This window comes from Eretmochelys imbricata, chromosome 1 (genome assembly GCF_965152235.1).
Source record: "Eretmochelys imbricata isolate rEreImb1 chromosome 1, rEreImb1.hap1, whole genome shotgun sequence".
Lineage (NCBI taxonomy): Eukaryota > Metazoa > Chordata > Testudines > Cheloniidae > Eretmochelys > Eretmochelys imbricata.
In genome coordinates, this window is record NC_135572.1 from 101,417,648 (window position 1) to 101,433,307 (window position 15,660).

General features: G+C 41.8%; 1 protein-coding gene across 3 annotated transcripts in view; it reads left to right on the forward strand.

The window, feature by feature from the left end:
- The first annotated feature begins 5,630 nt into the window (after positions 1-5,630).
- Positions 5,631-15,660, forward strand: part of PCCA (propionyl-CoA carboxylase subunit alpha) — a 387,356-nt gene continuing 377,326 nt past the window's right edge. Inside the window, exons 1-2 of one of the 3 annotated variants that reach the window (XM_077813033.1) lie at positions 5,643-5,743; positions 7,058-7,219. Coding sequence is in view for 2 of the 3 variants with exons in the window: in XM_077813018.1 (XP_077669144.1) it covers positions 5,672-5,743; positions 10,010-10,099 (162 nt within the window). In the remaining variant the exon portion in view is untranslated. Of the gene's footprint in view, positions 5,744-7,057; positions 7,220-10,009; positions 10,100-15,660 lie in introns of all 3 variants that reach the window. The other 2 variants (XM_077813018.1, XM_077813024.1) reach the window with 2 other exon arrangements.

A 15,660-nucleotide genomic window follows, 5' to 3' on the forward strand; every position in this document is an offset into this window, starting at 1 on the left:
TACAGAAAGGTGGTTACCCTTCCCTTTATATTTATGACAGTATTATATTTCAGTGATGTGAGATTCCAATGATAGGTGACTATAGCATTTAGAGCCAAATTCAGAACTGATACAAATGGATGGTGTAAGTTATTCATTTAGGGCCAGATTCATCACTGTGTTCCAGCTGCTTTGCACCTTTGATGTAATGCAAAATACCCATAAAGCTGGTTTATCCAGCAAATAAACTGAATTTACAACTACTTAGCATTGCTTAAGCAGTGTGGAACACCAAAGGGCAATGATAAATCTAGTCTCCAAGGGACATTGGTTGAAAGTGAGTGTAAGTAGGCTTAAATGGTGAAACAGCATAACTTGTGTGGGTGTGCAAAAAACACTCAAACAAAACAATATAATTTATACTGATTTGCTATATTTATTGGGACAAAATTCAGCCTTAGCATAAAAGGTACAACTGAATTTGGCTCTGATACTGTTAGTTTGCATTATTTTTCACCTCCCTCTTGGTTCTTAATCTTTGTGAGACAAACATGGCATGGCATTTAAGTTACATTAATTTTGCATATGCATTGAATCCAGGTTAGTGCAAGTTACACTACGGTGTCACTTTACACGTTTTTGACCAATATACATTTAACGTGTAACATATATGTCACTCTGAATTTGGTTCAGAAAATTCCAGGAATTGCCCCTGCTTACTAGGTTGCATTTAGATGAATTTGGTCCTACATATCTTTGATGCTGTTCCAGATCTCTCGTAAATAACTTAATAGATAGATGTATTGGCTGACTGGAAGATTGAATCTGTCTCTCATAGACCATTGAATAGAATGCTAATAGAAGGGAACATGGATTACAGAGTATGTAACACACACTTAAAGTTTCTTCTAGCTTTGAGTCATTTAGGCACAGACTTTTCTGTTAAGGTTTTTACATCCTATAAATCTCATATTCTATTTTCTTTGTTAGATAAGGTACAGACATGAAGATTACAATTACACTATGAATTTTCCTTTCCTGAGTTGTAACTTAAAATTAAATCATTCTACAGCAGTTTAAATTTTTCTGGATAAATTCAGGGTTATGTTCGAAGACAAAAGCTCACCAATTCTCTGATTAGGAAGAAGCAAGTCGATTTATAATATCTAAAATTTAGGAGTTTTTTTGCAACCAATGGGCATACTGAGAAAATGATATGGGTCCCAGTCTGGCAGACACTTTTGAACATGCAGAACTTTATGAATGTGAATAGCCCCAATAACTGATTCTGTTCTCATGAGTAGAGTTACACATGTTCTAAAGTGTTTGCAGGATTAGGGCCTAGATTTTACAATTTTAAAAAACTATTTATTTAGGAAGTTTTAACAGGTTTATAAATCCATCACATGTAAATATCAAAAACAAAACAATAATCATTACTACAATAAGCTTTGGTTTAAAGAGACATTCTACAGTAATATAGTAATCAGATCTCTTTATTTTACAAGGTGTTACCATATTAGAGTGAACATCATTACAACATCTGGGACATATTGTTTCCAGTGATTTTATGAACTTGAATGAAATCTGCTATTACACATATTTAATAGACCAGGCATGTCTATGAAATGTTATTTTTTAGATTTTATAAACAAATTTGATATCCTTGACTTTGAATGGTACTTTTTAAAATTCATGCCTTTAACGAGTGGGAAGTTTTTACAAGAGTTGACCCCCTATAGTTCTTGTAAATTTGGCAACAATAACTGTATAATTTTAATCAATTATGTATTTTTTCTTTTTTATTTATGTACAATTAGTCTTTTTTAGAAAGACTATGCATGTAGCTTATGATATAAAATTTTATAAATAAAAAAATACAAAAAAAATATAGGCAGAAAGCCGAAGTTAAATCACTCTAAAAAGCAGAAAGGCTTGAAATACAGATAGAACTGACTGGGATTCTTCTACACTTTCTCTCTTGTCCCTTCCATAAGTAAAGTGTTCCTGCCCTTGCTGCAGAAGAAAAAGGACTTGCACTAGTCAGTTTCCTACTGCATCAAGTTCTTTATACACCCAGCTGACTGCAAAGTTTCTCTTTGCAGCCATACCTCTGTGTAATCCTAGTCAGTTTCCCTTTGCAACTGTGGGGTGCCTCCTTTGATGTGGCACTGTAGGAGGTTGCCTATGCTTAAAGGAGGGCCTGCAAACAGAACCCCTTCTGTGGAGCAAAAGAAAACACCAGTGTGATGTCATGTGACTCTTTTTTTAATATATACTGAGGAGGAACTCACATCCATGTCTCAGAATTTTGTTATATAGTTTAATGACATTATACGGTGGTGTAGATTAGATAGAAATAGATATCTCATTTAAACCCTGAAGTGAGGGACATTTACTCTAGACCTCTCTTCTGCGGCTGGTCTAATTCAGGGACTTTCGGACTTTCCAGGGAAAGTGGGTGGAAGAAATTGGAGTGGTTGTTTGCAGGGTATTTTTAGTGGAATCTTTATTGTTAAATGGATTTATCTGTGACACTGATGGATTAAATATATTATGACATGCTTTTAGACAATAAAGGTTTTTTGCGATTAGATTATTTACATCTGTATGGCTTGAGTAAGCATTTTTAATAATATAAATATGAAACATGAAATAGCAACAATGAAATGTCAGTTTTATTCTAACAGCTCAATTTATATGAGGAAGAGGCACATAACTCATCTCTGTCTTTTAGTAAGCAGCAGGGATAAAACTAGTATTCTACTGTCCACCATTCTGCGTCTTCTTTGTCTGTGCAATTTCAGTAAATTTATTGCCATGAGAAGTTAGAAAAGAGATGACAAAATTAATAAATCTAGGCCAAAGTTTTTAACATCCTGGGTAGGTACAAACAGGTGTTTGAGCATCCATTTAGAGGCACAAACTGGAGTTAAAAGTCCTGGAGGGAATTTACAAAGGTTGTGTCTGGTTGAACCCAAATATATCTGAGCACTCCAAAGGCCTGGGAAAAGGGCATGGTCTGGACTGAGTGTCCAAAAAGAAGTTCCAGAAGGGCTCAGATGCACTCAGCAGCTGCTGTTGGTGCTCATATCTGAATTGTCAGAGGAAGCACAGGTTAGATATTCAAGCAGCACCCCCTCATTGGTTATTCTCGAGTCTCTGCACTCTGAAAAAAGATAGCATGAAGGCAGGATTTGATTCTATGTACATTTGAGAGAAACAGAGAATTTACTATAAATTTATAGGATTAGTACATAGGAATTAGTATTATGTACCAGATCAATCCATCGGTCCATCTAGCCTAGTAGCCTGTGTCCAACCGTGGCAGATGTGTCAGAGAAAAGTGAAAGTATGCAATGATCTGACTATAAAGGAAGTTTTTTCCTTAACCCTCTCAAAGAGAGGTTGGTTTGTGTCTAGAAGCATGAGGGTTTAATCTGTTCTAAGCTTTTTAGACCCATTAAATATAACTATGTATCTATCTATATTTTCTGAATAAATGTCCATTTTTGTGCTGTTCTAGGCTAAACATTATCTTGTGGCAATAAGTTCCACAGATTAATTTCATAATGCACACAAAAGTATTTTCTTTTCTCTGTTTTACATTAGTTGCCTTTCACATTTACTGAATATGCCCTTGTTTTTTTATTAGGGGAAAGAGTAAATACATGCAGCCCAGTTATCCTCTCTACTCTTTACCATTACTGCACTTATTTTTATACCGCTAATTAATGAATCAGTATTACTTCCATTCTATTTTGGAAATTCCCATTCTGTCTGAGTGCACAAATGTGGGGACCCAGGCCTTTTACAGAGCCCCCCACCTGAGGCCCTTTGGAAATGTTTCCCATAGTGATTCCAGTGATAATGGAATCATAGAACCATAGGGTTAGAAGGGACTGCAAGGGTCATCTAGTCTAACCCCCTCCCAAGATGCAGGATTTGTTGTGTCTTAGCCAGTGATACTAAGACTCAGGTTCACAAGTGTCCCCTGAGGCTCTTTGCAGCACATATTAAAACACCGTGTGATCTAATTATTAACCAACCGGGATGATTTTACCTTGTTATTAACTAATTGTAGTTGATAAAATAATACTCATTTTGCTCTCAGAATAATATATATCAGCATAACAAGCAAATATTTCCCATCATACTGTTTAAATAAGAATATATAGTACTATTGTAAATGAAACAATGAATTTACACTACTGTGGCTCTTTTGGGTGATATTGATCGCTAATTTGGCTCTTGAATCACTTAGGTGTGAGTTGTTTCAGAGTAGCAGCCATATTAGTCTGTATTCGCAATAAGAAGAGGAGGACTTGTGGCACCTTAGAGACTAACCAATTTATTTGAGCATAAGCTTTCGTGAGCTAGAGCTCACTTCATTGGATGCATGAGTATCACTGGTCTAAACCACCCAAAACTGGTGGCTATCCAATCCAGCCTCTTTTTGAAAACTTCTAGTGAAGGTGCTTACAAGGCCTCCCTAGGCAGTCTGTTCCATTGTTCTACTGTTCTTACAGTTAGGAAGTTTTTTCCTGAGATTTAATCTAAAGGTGCTGTGCTGCAGTTTGTGGCAGAAGAGAACAACTTTTTTCCATCTTTTTATGGCAGCCTTTGAAGTATTTGAAGACCACTATCATATACCCCTTAATCTCCTCTTTTACAAACTAAACATACCCAGTTCATTCAGCCTTTGCTCATAGGGCTTGCATTCCATCCCTTTGATCATCTTTGTCCCTCGCCTCTGGATCCTTTCCAGTTTCTCTACAGCCTTTCTATCTGTTGGTGACCAAAACTGGACACAGTTCTGCCGGCTGAGGCCTAACCAGTGCTGAGTAGGGTGGTACTATCACCTCCCAGAGGGGGGTGGATGAAGGGTTTTATACTATTATTTAGGCTAGAAAACTCTCTAACTAGCAGCCAGACTAGTGACACTCAAGCAGCGCTGGATGTACAAAATGTACCTTACTGGCTGTGGTGGACACGGTGTGGATTGGGAGGGGGAACAGCACCCAGGGCTAATACCGCGTGACCAGTCCCGAGGTGCTGCCCTCCCTCGCGGGGGAAGAGAAGCCAGCAGCTCCTAGGCAGCGTTCACAGTGGGTCGGAGGGGCAGGATGCTTTCCTGGGCTTGCATTGCCCGACGCCCTCACAGCCGGGCGGTCCCAGGCAGGGCACTCGCCAACACCACTCCCAAGCCCGCCCGGGCTGGCTCGGGGCTCCCCGCGCTGGGGACGCGGCTGCAAGAGCCGCCGGCGGAGTCTGACCTCGGTGCCCAGGCGACGGACCGCGAGCCCGGGGAAGAAAGCGCAGCCTCGCCCCGGCGCGCGGCCAAGTCACGCTCGCGGCGCCTGTGGCCGGAGCGCCGGGTCCAGCGGGGCAGGGGGTGGCAGTGACCTGTGGGCGGGGCAGCTCTGGGCTGCCGGGAGCGCGCAGCAGCCCCGCGCTCTCGGGGAATCCCCGCGTACCCGGCTCCTCCGAGGCACGAGGATGACGGGCGCGAGGCGGGGAAGGAGCGGCGCGCGCTCTCCCTGACTCTTTCCCACAGCCTGAGTGCCGGCCTGGCGCGGGGGCGGAGCGAGGGAAGACGGCGCTCCTGATTGGCTGAGCGCGGACCGCTGACCCCCCCCTCCCCCCAGTCGCCGAGGTGAAAGGGCAACCAGGGCTCCGGCTAGCAGCGGCGATGGCGGCGTCCTTGCGCCAAATGGTGGTGGGCGCCTGGCGGCGGCCGGACCGACACCTGCTCGCGCTGCAGGTGAGCGGGGAGCCGGGTCCCAGCGCCCTTCCGGCGCCTCTCGGAGCCGTCCGCGCGGGATGCGCTGGGGCGGTGAGCCGAGCTCTGCGCCCCAGCGGGCGGCGGCGGCGGGAGCAGGCGTTACGGGCTGTGGCAGGAGCCCGGGGGAGCAGCGCCGAGCGAGCCCGTCGCCGCCCTTGCCTGGGGCCGGTGAGAGACCAGCGTAGAGAACTTGGTACCTGTCCAATGGAGCGTGAAGCGCCACAGAAGCCTATGAGCTTCCAAGGGCAGGCACCTTCCAACGACGGTGAAAATTTATTTATAAGAAAAAAAAATCAAGTTAATAGTTTACATTTAATGAGAACTTTTATTGAAGTGCATAGTGTGAATTCTTACAAAGATCTCATACTTTAAGATACAGATTCATGATATTAAGTATATAACTAGTGAGGCACATAACGAGAAACTAGACTGTCACTGACATTTTAAAAATAGGATCTTAAGCAAAAGAGGAGGACTTTGGAGACTTTAGTTTCTTGCTCTAGATGTTGACATATAGTATAACTGATAGTATTAGGTCAATAAGGATAATGGAGGGTAACCTGTACTTGAAGGTGAAATGCCTTATGGATTGGCAGTAGCTTGCCATAATTAAGATTGATGTTTATAAGCTACAAAGTCCATTTACAAATCCAGTTTTCAAACACTACTTCCAAAAATCTATCTTTTTTTTTTTTTCTTCCCCTGCCCTCAATCTTGGTGTATTTTATTCCCCCTCCCCCATCTGTATTTCCAAAATGGCTTGATCTTAGAGATTCCAAATTTTCATTGTATAACTCCACAGCAATGATTCTCCACCACCCCCTTTTAGAAATTATTTTGCAGTTATTGTATTCTTCCTGATAATTTTGGGGATAGTATATTGGCATAGCTACATAAAAATCAGTGTAGATGCTACTCAGTTAATAACTGGAACAAGACTCTTTGCTCAAAAGATTATACAAACATTAACATCTTTGCAGTACCTCAGTTAGATATGAAAATGGCAGACAGCTTACGCTAAACTTTTAAAGAAGCATAACTTTTGTCCCTTTTATGTAGATACAAATTAAAACGTTGTTAGAATTCTCTGGCTTCATCTTTGAACTTAATTATCTGCATGTCTTGTGGGAAGGTGAGTTGGTCTAAAATCTTGTGTTGCACTTTGGATAAATACTTAAGCCATTGGCCCAGAGAGAGAGAGTGACTCTGTAGCCTGATGGTTAGGGCACCCACTGGGTGAGACTATGGTCCAACTCCCCTGGTCCAGTAACTTTTTTTTTTTTAAATCCTCAGTGGAACAGCTTTAACAGGAGAGATTGAGGAAGCCCCACATCAGAATGTTCCGTAGATCAGTGCTTAGTGCACTCTGAGAGATGGGAGACCAAATCCTCTTCTTCCCTCCCCCTTCTCCCTTGGCAGATGGGGAGAATTTAACTTGCATCTTCCATATCCCAGGTGAGTGCTCTAACCACTGGGCTAAGTTATAACATGGGCACTGCCGCCTCCTACTCCAGCTGGGTTTTTGAATGGGACCTGATCTGGTAGGTGGCCTCTGGGCCCTGTATGTGTGATAGGCATGCTACATCTATTTTCCCCCAGTTTGTGGATTGATCTGGGGCTTGGGGGGAGATTGCAGTGCACATGCCCAGAGGGAGCTCTTGAGGCGCCACTGAGTTTTGTGGATTGCAGTGGAGCCTAAGGCCATATTTGTGCTAGAAACCTTGGTTGATACAAGTTATGCGGTAGAGCTTCTGCAGGTAGTAATTGCTCATGCATTCTTGGTTCATTGAATTGGTGCTGTGAGACTCCCCAGGAGTGCCTGTGTTGATGCACCATGGGTAGGTATTCCAGTGTGCAACTTGCCATTGTCTGGCACATAGTCTCTTGAGAAATTTTGGCATGCATGGTGGGACAGAAGCGAGTTGTGTGGGAGTGATTGGGAGCAAGGAGTCAAGTTCCTATTATGCAACTTCATCTATTTCATAATTTTCATGCCTCTTTAAAAAAAATCCTGTGAAACTGCACAGCACTTCTTGCTGTCAGTCCTCTCTAAAAGAACTATGGAGCTCACACAGCTCTGCTCTGTTGTCATGAGTATTGCAAACACAGGACAGACAATCCTCCAGTATTTGTAGAGCCATAGAAAGTAATGTCCTTTGCTGCTAAGGTTTTGTTTCATAGAGGATAGATTGCTGAGGGACACAGTGAAAACCAATTCAAGGTTGTTGATGGCATTGTAGATCAGCTGCAAGTGGAGAAGAGCTGCTTCTGAGCCTGAGAAACAAGCATTAACTGGTGGGATTGCATTGTAAAGCAGGCTTGGGATGATGAGCATTGGCTGCAGAACTTCCAGACACAAAATGCCATGTTCCTGTGCCTGTCCCTGTGCTTGGGACTGTACCAAGCTTGCTGCTGCCCTCCAGCTCCAGGACACCAGACTGAGAGCTGCACTGGCAGTGGAGAAGTGAGTGGCGATCACTCTGTGGAAGTTTGATTGCAACCCTGGATTTCTATCAGTGGGAAATCATTTTGGATTTGGAAAATCCACAGTGGGGACCCTTGTCATGCAAGTGTGTAGGGAGGGCTATTAATCGTTTCCTGCGCCTGCTATACAAGAGTGTCTGTTTTGGTAGTGTGCAGGAGATGGTGGATGGATTTGCTGAAGTGGGATTCCTGAACTGAGATGGGGTGATAGAAGGTGCACACATCCCTATTTTAGCACCAGCCTACCTTGCACAGAGTGCATCAACAGAAAGGGTTACTCTTCTATGGATATGCAAGTGCTGATGGATCACTGGGGATGCTTTGCCAGTGATCAGTGCTGGTTGGTCAGGGAAGGTGCATGATGCTCTCATCTTTAAGAATGCAGGACTGTTCAGAAAGCTGCAAACAGGGATGTTCTTTCCTGACCAGCAGATTTGGCATTTCAGTATTGTCAGTGCTACAGTGATCATGGGGGATCTGGCTTACCCCTTGTTTCCCTGGTTCATGATGCTGCACACTGGCCACCTCAGTAGCATCAAGGAAAAGATTCAACTGCTAGCTCAACAGGTGCAGAATAACCACTGAATGTGGTTTTGGTAGATTGAACTCTCCCTGTACAGTAACATTTTGGCTCTTAAAATAATAAATCATAAAATAAAATTTTGGCTCTTATTCCCAGGGGTATGAGTGTAGGGCAGTGGCCCGGAGCACTGGCACTGTTTTTTCCACAGGTGGTGGTGGTTTTAGCTGATACCTTGCTCTTAAGGGTAACAAAGATGTAGAAAACACAGCTGCTGCTGGCATCCTGAAGCCACCTGGCCCTATATGCTGCTGGCTTGTTTACTTCAAAGGTGGCATCCCAAGTCATTGTGGACTGGCACATTACTTTTGAGGAAGAAATAAGGTTACCATCCCTAGAAACCTTTGGCAGAGGATTGCAGTGTAGCTCTATGAAAGTTTTATCAAGATCTCTCAAGGGATGTCCTTGTGTACATAAGCAAACTTCTCTGCATTGCCTCCCGGCTAACTTTATGTGAGAAAGCAAATACCAACTCTGCCTCTGTTGTACTGCTACCTGTTCTAGTATGAGTATGTTAATGAAGTCAGTACTCGTGCCCTGCTATGTAGGGGTTCGGTGTCATCTGTACACTTAAACATTGTAACATGCAGGGTGGATTTGATTTAAATCACTAGTCAGGAAGACTTGGTTTAATTATGGATTTTTATATAAAAGTGCATACTTATTGGTTGGTATAACCTTAATACATATTCTTCACAACTCAGAGGTACATTCCTTTTTTAAAAGGTACACACTGTACATTTTTAAAGTGATTTATTTTGAAAACTTTTCAGATTAGTTTTACAGCTATATTAGAAAATGAATGATTGTTCGGTTATATTCATTTACCAAAGGTAATTGAAGCAGATATTTATGAAGTCATTGGGAGGTGAACTATCTCCAGTTCAACAGGTTAATCATTAATATTTGGAGGATTTTGTTGCCATTAACAAAACAAAGGTATGAATTTTAGAGTTCAGTTAAATGTTCAAGTTTTTTAAAATAGGTTTGTTTTTGTTAAAATTGTTAACTAAAATAGTTAAATGAAATATTAAAAAAAAAATTTAAATCGACTAGGTCAGCCAGGTCAATACGATAAATTTTAAAATATTGGCTTCTGCAGTTAACTCAATCGACTTCACCTTAATTTTCCTGTTTGTTCATAATCTGGAAAAGAAAAACAAGCTTTCCTGCTTTTTCAGGTCCCAAACGATTTCTCAATTTGGAATGAATTAGTCCAAAGGAAGAAAATATTCTTTCTACACCGGCAGAAGAAGCTACTGCTGTTAAAAGTGAGATTATCACTTCAACAGTCTCTGAATCCAAGTGCTTAAGTGACTTCCACCAGTTCACTTGTGTGACTTTCTTTAAAACATCATCAGCAGACATATTTCTTGAATGGTTCACCCTTAGCTCTAAAGTTTCTTATAGTTGGCATTATGGAGGGATGATTGCTGGATGTCCATGTCATAGCCAATTCCTCTTCTTCAGCAGTTAAGGTTTCATCCTGGTACCAAGTATTGAGAGTATTTGCAAGAAAATGAGCTAGAGATAGTGCTTGTCCCATTTGTTTTTTTTTTTTTTTTTTTTAATGCTTGTAATTTAACTCTGTAAGATTGGGTCCCTAATCCATGAACTCATTTACAAAACTTTTCTTAAACATTACATGAATATATTGTCTCATACAATAGAATTAGAATTTATAATCCCTATTCCACGATGTGAGAGGTTTTTTCCTCAAAGCATTTTATTAAAAAATCCGATTTAAATAAAAAATATCCGATTTTTTTTTTTAAACTGATTTTTATCCACCCTGGTAACAAGAAATGGATTCACAAACTTTTCCTGCGGTTTCTTCCCCTGCATTGGGCTTGGCTGCCGGAACTGACCAAACTGTGGTGGAGTCTGGAATGGATCCTGGCTCCTGGTGTAGCTGGACCTCCCTGATTGTATGTCCCCTGTCTCCCCTCTTCCTTCTCCTTGCTGTACACAGAAGGAGTCTTCATCCTGGGCTCTTCAGAGGAACCCATGGTGCTCTGCAGTGTGTTGGTGGGGTTTCCGCCAAGCGTGCCATGCACATTGTATTAAAAGCAACAGATCTGGGGCTCAGCACCAGATCGACTGTTGGGCCTGACTGGCCTTCTGGTATGCCTGCTGCAGTTCCTTTGCTTTCACGCAGCACTGCTGCTGATCCCTGTTGTACCCCTTTGCCTGCATCCTCTGTGCAATCTGTCTGTCAATGTCCATATTTCCAGAACTGCTCTGTAGCTGTGCTTGCACAGACTATTCTTCCCACAGGCCCAAGAAATCCAGTGCTTCCTGTGTACTCCAGGCATGTGCACGTCTGGAACATGTAGCCAGCATGGTCTATTGGTCAGTTGTGTGCTCATCAAACTGGGGAATCAGGAAAAGGCATTTTAAAAATGTGGGCTTCGTAAAAGGTGGGTGTGGCTCCGGTCTCTGTGACTCCTGGGCAGTTGTGGCCAGTGCCCAGCATTATGGGACAGCTGCTGGAGAACTGGTAGGATCAACCTAGGCCACGGTGTCTGTACTTGCATTGCGTCAATCGTGATAGGCCGACCTCCCTGAACAACGTTGAGCAATGGTAGGAGTCCTGCGGAAATGTTGAGTGTAGACACAGGCATAATGAGGCTGATGCAAGGTGACTCACATAGACCTAACTTTGTAGTGTAGTGTAGACCAAGCGTCTATCTATATATATGTGGCTCTGGGCCAAGGCCCTGTTAAATGCATTGTAAAATGTCATCTTGTTGAAGTGTTTCCAACTTGTTTTATAGATACCTCGGATAGCACAGAGTTGTCAAACTCTGGTCCTATCAATACAAGCTCAACCAACTACCTTTTTTTTTTTTTGTTTTTTTTTAAAAAAACAAAAAAAATCATGGTTTCATTTCCAGTTGAAGCAAATTTGACTTAAACCTTTGAGTGGGTTGTTAAAAACACAACTAACTGCAACACACTGAGATTGCAACTCTGTGTACTTAGGCACTTAGTCTGACAAACTATACAGAATTTGAGTTTTATTCTCTAAGTATTTTCAATACAGGAAAAAGAGGAAGATAGTTGTGATTTATTTAATGTAGAAACTTTGTATATGGATTAGGTTATTTTCGTAAAACTAAGATGAAGTTCCTGTCAATTTATATTTAAAACAGTTGAATAAGGTTTCTCTAACTGCATGACAGGTTTCCTCTTCTGATGTTAAAAGGTGTTTTTAATAAATCCCAAGGCCTTAAATCCATCTTAATTACCACTGTCTGTAACTTTTCTATTTCTTCCCTTCTAACTTGCTTCTTTAGCACAAAAATCTTCTGGCTTCTCCTGTGCCTTCAGAGTTAAATGGCTTTGTATTGCGGTCTTTAGATGACAGTTCGGTAGCCTCTTTCTAAATTAGCTGTACACACTTGGTTCAGCCACTATGAGCCCTCAGAAGCTTTTTTTTCCAGTGAATTATATTAACTTGCAAAGATTTTGTTGAATGTGTGATTGAGCTCTTGTGGGTTTCCCTACCCTTCTGTAGTAGTGTATGAAAAGGAGATGGTGTCTTTCTGTTGGGAGGTGGTGGTGGTGATGGAAGGAGGGGGTGTGTGTGTGTGTGTGTGTGTGTGTGTGTGTGTATAATATCCCCTTCTCCCTCCCCTGCCCCCCCCCCCTCAGTCCAGCCAAAATGTGGTGTCCATTTTTTTTTATTTCACATGCAGAAGTAGGAATATATAGCCCACTCCTGCACCCATCTAGTATCCTTACTCATGTTCTCTGGTTTGTCCTTTCCAGAATAGAATACAAAATTTTACCTTCTACCCTTCAGTCTTCCATGTAGTTGTCCCTCTCTTTGCACAACCCCACTTAGTTTGGCCTCCAAACATACTCCTCCCCCCGCCCCCACCAGCTTCATTTTTCCTCCTTTTCTTTAGCCCAGTATGTCTGTGTCACTCACTCACTCATCCCCTCTTCAGATAGCAGTTCCTTGTGGTACGTATAGAGCTTGTTTATATGGAAACAAACAACATAAGGGCGGGAAGTTGGAAAAACTCAACTTGATAGTGCAATTATTTATGACCCTCCCCCCGCCTCCCCCCTTTTCTATTTGAATCCTGTGTAATCTTCCTGGGTCTAGGGGTCTATATTTCCTTTGTGTCCTAATCTTTCTCTGTATTCCATACAGCTTTAGACTGTCCCAGTCACTTTTGCAGTTTGGTTTTGTCCTTCTGTGTATATTTGCTGCTACTTTAATTTTAGTGTTGTCTGAACCTGATCATTCTTGTGCTCCAACTGGAGGAGAAAAAAAAATCCCTGGGTGGGGTGGGAGAAGTTATGAAGCAGCCATGCAGGTTTTAGAGAAATGACTGGGAGGGGGTGGTGCATGTGTGCCTTTAAAAATAAATAAATAAAAAAATACCTCTTTGCCCCTTGGTAGTCTTGGACTGCGCTACAATTAGTAAAGCTTAAGCCATTGGAACAGGAATAGCTCTGCACACTTCCTGGCACAGCTTTGTGGGCCACAGCCTGAGAACCACTGCATCACCCTATCCCCATCTCTTCTCAAACACTATAGATTTTATTTTATTTTTTTTTGGTTGGGTCCGCATCTCTCTAATGGGTAGCTGCCCTTTTCCCATTCAGCCCCCATTCTTTAGGAAATGCCTCTGATTCTTCACCATACTGGTTCACTTCAGATTCTAGGTCAAGAGATTCTAGGTCTTCTCTCTGGCTTAAATCCTGCTCCACTGATTTCACTGAAGCCAGAGAAGCCAGGATTTCTCCCTCTTTCTCTGGCCATATGTATCTCCAAAGTAATTAGATTCTACTCTGACTCCCTAGCTTCCACATGCTCTATCATGTCCCCTTAAGCTTGACCTTTATACTTCGCCTGTGCCCTATAGTGACAACTCAGGAGCGCTGGAACAATTTGTATAGTGGGGGTGCGGAGCCATTTAACCAAACTGTAAACCCTGTATATAATAGAAACCACTTCAAGCCAAGGGGTTCAGCAGCACCCTCGGCACCACTAGTTCCTGCACCTACATGGACACCTGTATTTGTGACAACTGACATAGTGTGTGTTGCCTGAAAGTGTAACTACTCTGCAATAAACTTAAAATAGACCTGTCCAGTAAATTTACCATGGGATAGCTGTACTTTCATGTGACAACCCCCTTGTTGTTTGAGATTTTTATGTGGCTCTGAAGCAGTTTACGCTGCCACATCTTTAGATGGGGAGACTTCAAAAATGGTATCTTAGATGTGTGAGTAAAAGCTTCAGAGCATTTACTGATCTACAGTTTTTCTGAGTGTTTCTGAACCTGTTGCTGATAACAGCTATTTTTAAATTTTTTTAAAGTGACACTATCAAAGGGAAGCCTATTATAAGAGATCAGACACCTGTTTATCTGAATGTTGCTTTCATAATTAAACTTGGAAACAATCTAAATCGACAAAACACTTTTTTGAGAATTTAGTCTTGACTATTTGGACAATATGCACTCTGGCTGACATTGGCAGTAAGTATGTATGTGGGGGAAGTCTTAGGAACTTGCTGAGCAAAACACATAGTATCTTCCTGTAAACACACAGTATCTTCATTGTTGTCTGAGGGTTTATATCCCTATCAACTCTCATTTTCTTTGGTATTTACTGCTAAAACTCTGGATATTCTTGTTGTTTCTGTATAAATGTCCTATCCTGCTTACCCCTTGGGCTCACTCGTAACTTGTGATAATGAGTTCTATGGGATTATTGCAGACTGTGAAAAGTATTTTCATAGGAATTGCCACAGTAGCTCAGACCATTGATCATGCTATCTGATAGCTACCATTGACTTATAAGATACATAAGACATGGTAAATATTGTAATGCTAATACTTCGCTATTTTGAGTCTTGCTGTACATTCAGCAGAGGTCTCAATTAAGTTGTCAACATTAGTGCTCGGATATCTTTCCTGAGTTGATATGCTTAATTTAGAAACCAGTAAGGCGTAGGAGTAGTTCAAATCACTCCATCCAGTGTGAGTGACTTTATTTGTTAACAATGAATTTCATCTGCTATTTGTTGAGGAGTAAGCTAACTTAAACAGGTCCCTTTTTGAAGTCTGTTTCCTCCCCTCCTGTCTAGCCTAAATAATTTTCTTACAGGAACTATTTGCAGCTTTGTCCAGATAATTAATTATTTTAACTTATTAAACTCAGCTACTACTGTGACACACTGCATTTTTAGGCTATGTCTACATTACATTTTTGTTGGTAAAACTTTTTTTGGTCAGGAGGTGTGTTCCCCCCCTGCCCCTCCCCCACCTCTGACCGACACAAGTTTTACTGACAAAAAGCACTGGTGTGCTCTTCTGCCGACAAAGGTACCACCTCTCATTGCGGGTGTTTTTATTTTGTTGGTAGGAGAGCTGTCTCCCAGCTACAAAGAGCGGTTACACCACTTACCTTACAGCAGCACAGCTGTAAGGTGCGCAGTGTAGACCTAGCCTTTTTCACTGTGGGAGCTCGGCTTTTAGCAGAATTAGTAGTAGTTTAAATTTATAAGCCACATCAGTTGACACACAAGTTAATTCACCACAGTTGTTGAGAGATTATATGTAGTAGCTTTTGCAGACTTTAATCTTTGTTCCACTAGACCGTCTTCCATAAGATGGCAGTTTCAGTAGATACCTGTGTCCTAGGAAAAGATGAGTGATGCACAAACAGTATCTCTGAGCTTTTGCTTCCTCCTGTAAGTTCGTCACTCTTGTGGGTGCTTTCAGAGATCGTCCAAAATTGCTGCCTGGAGACTCAAAATGACATTTCAAGTAATCTGACATACTGGTCAAATAGACTACCAAATCTT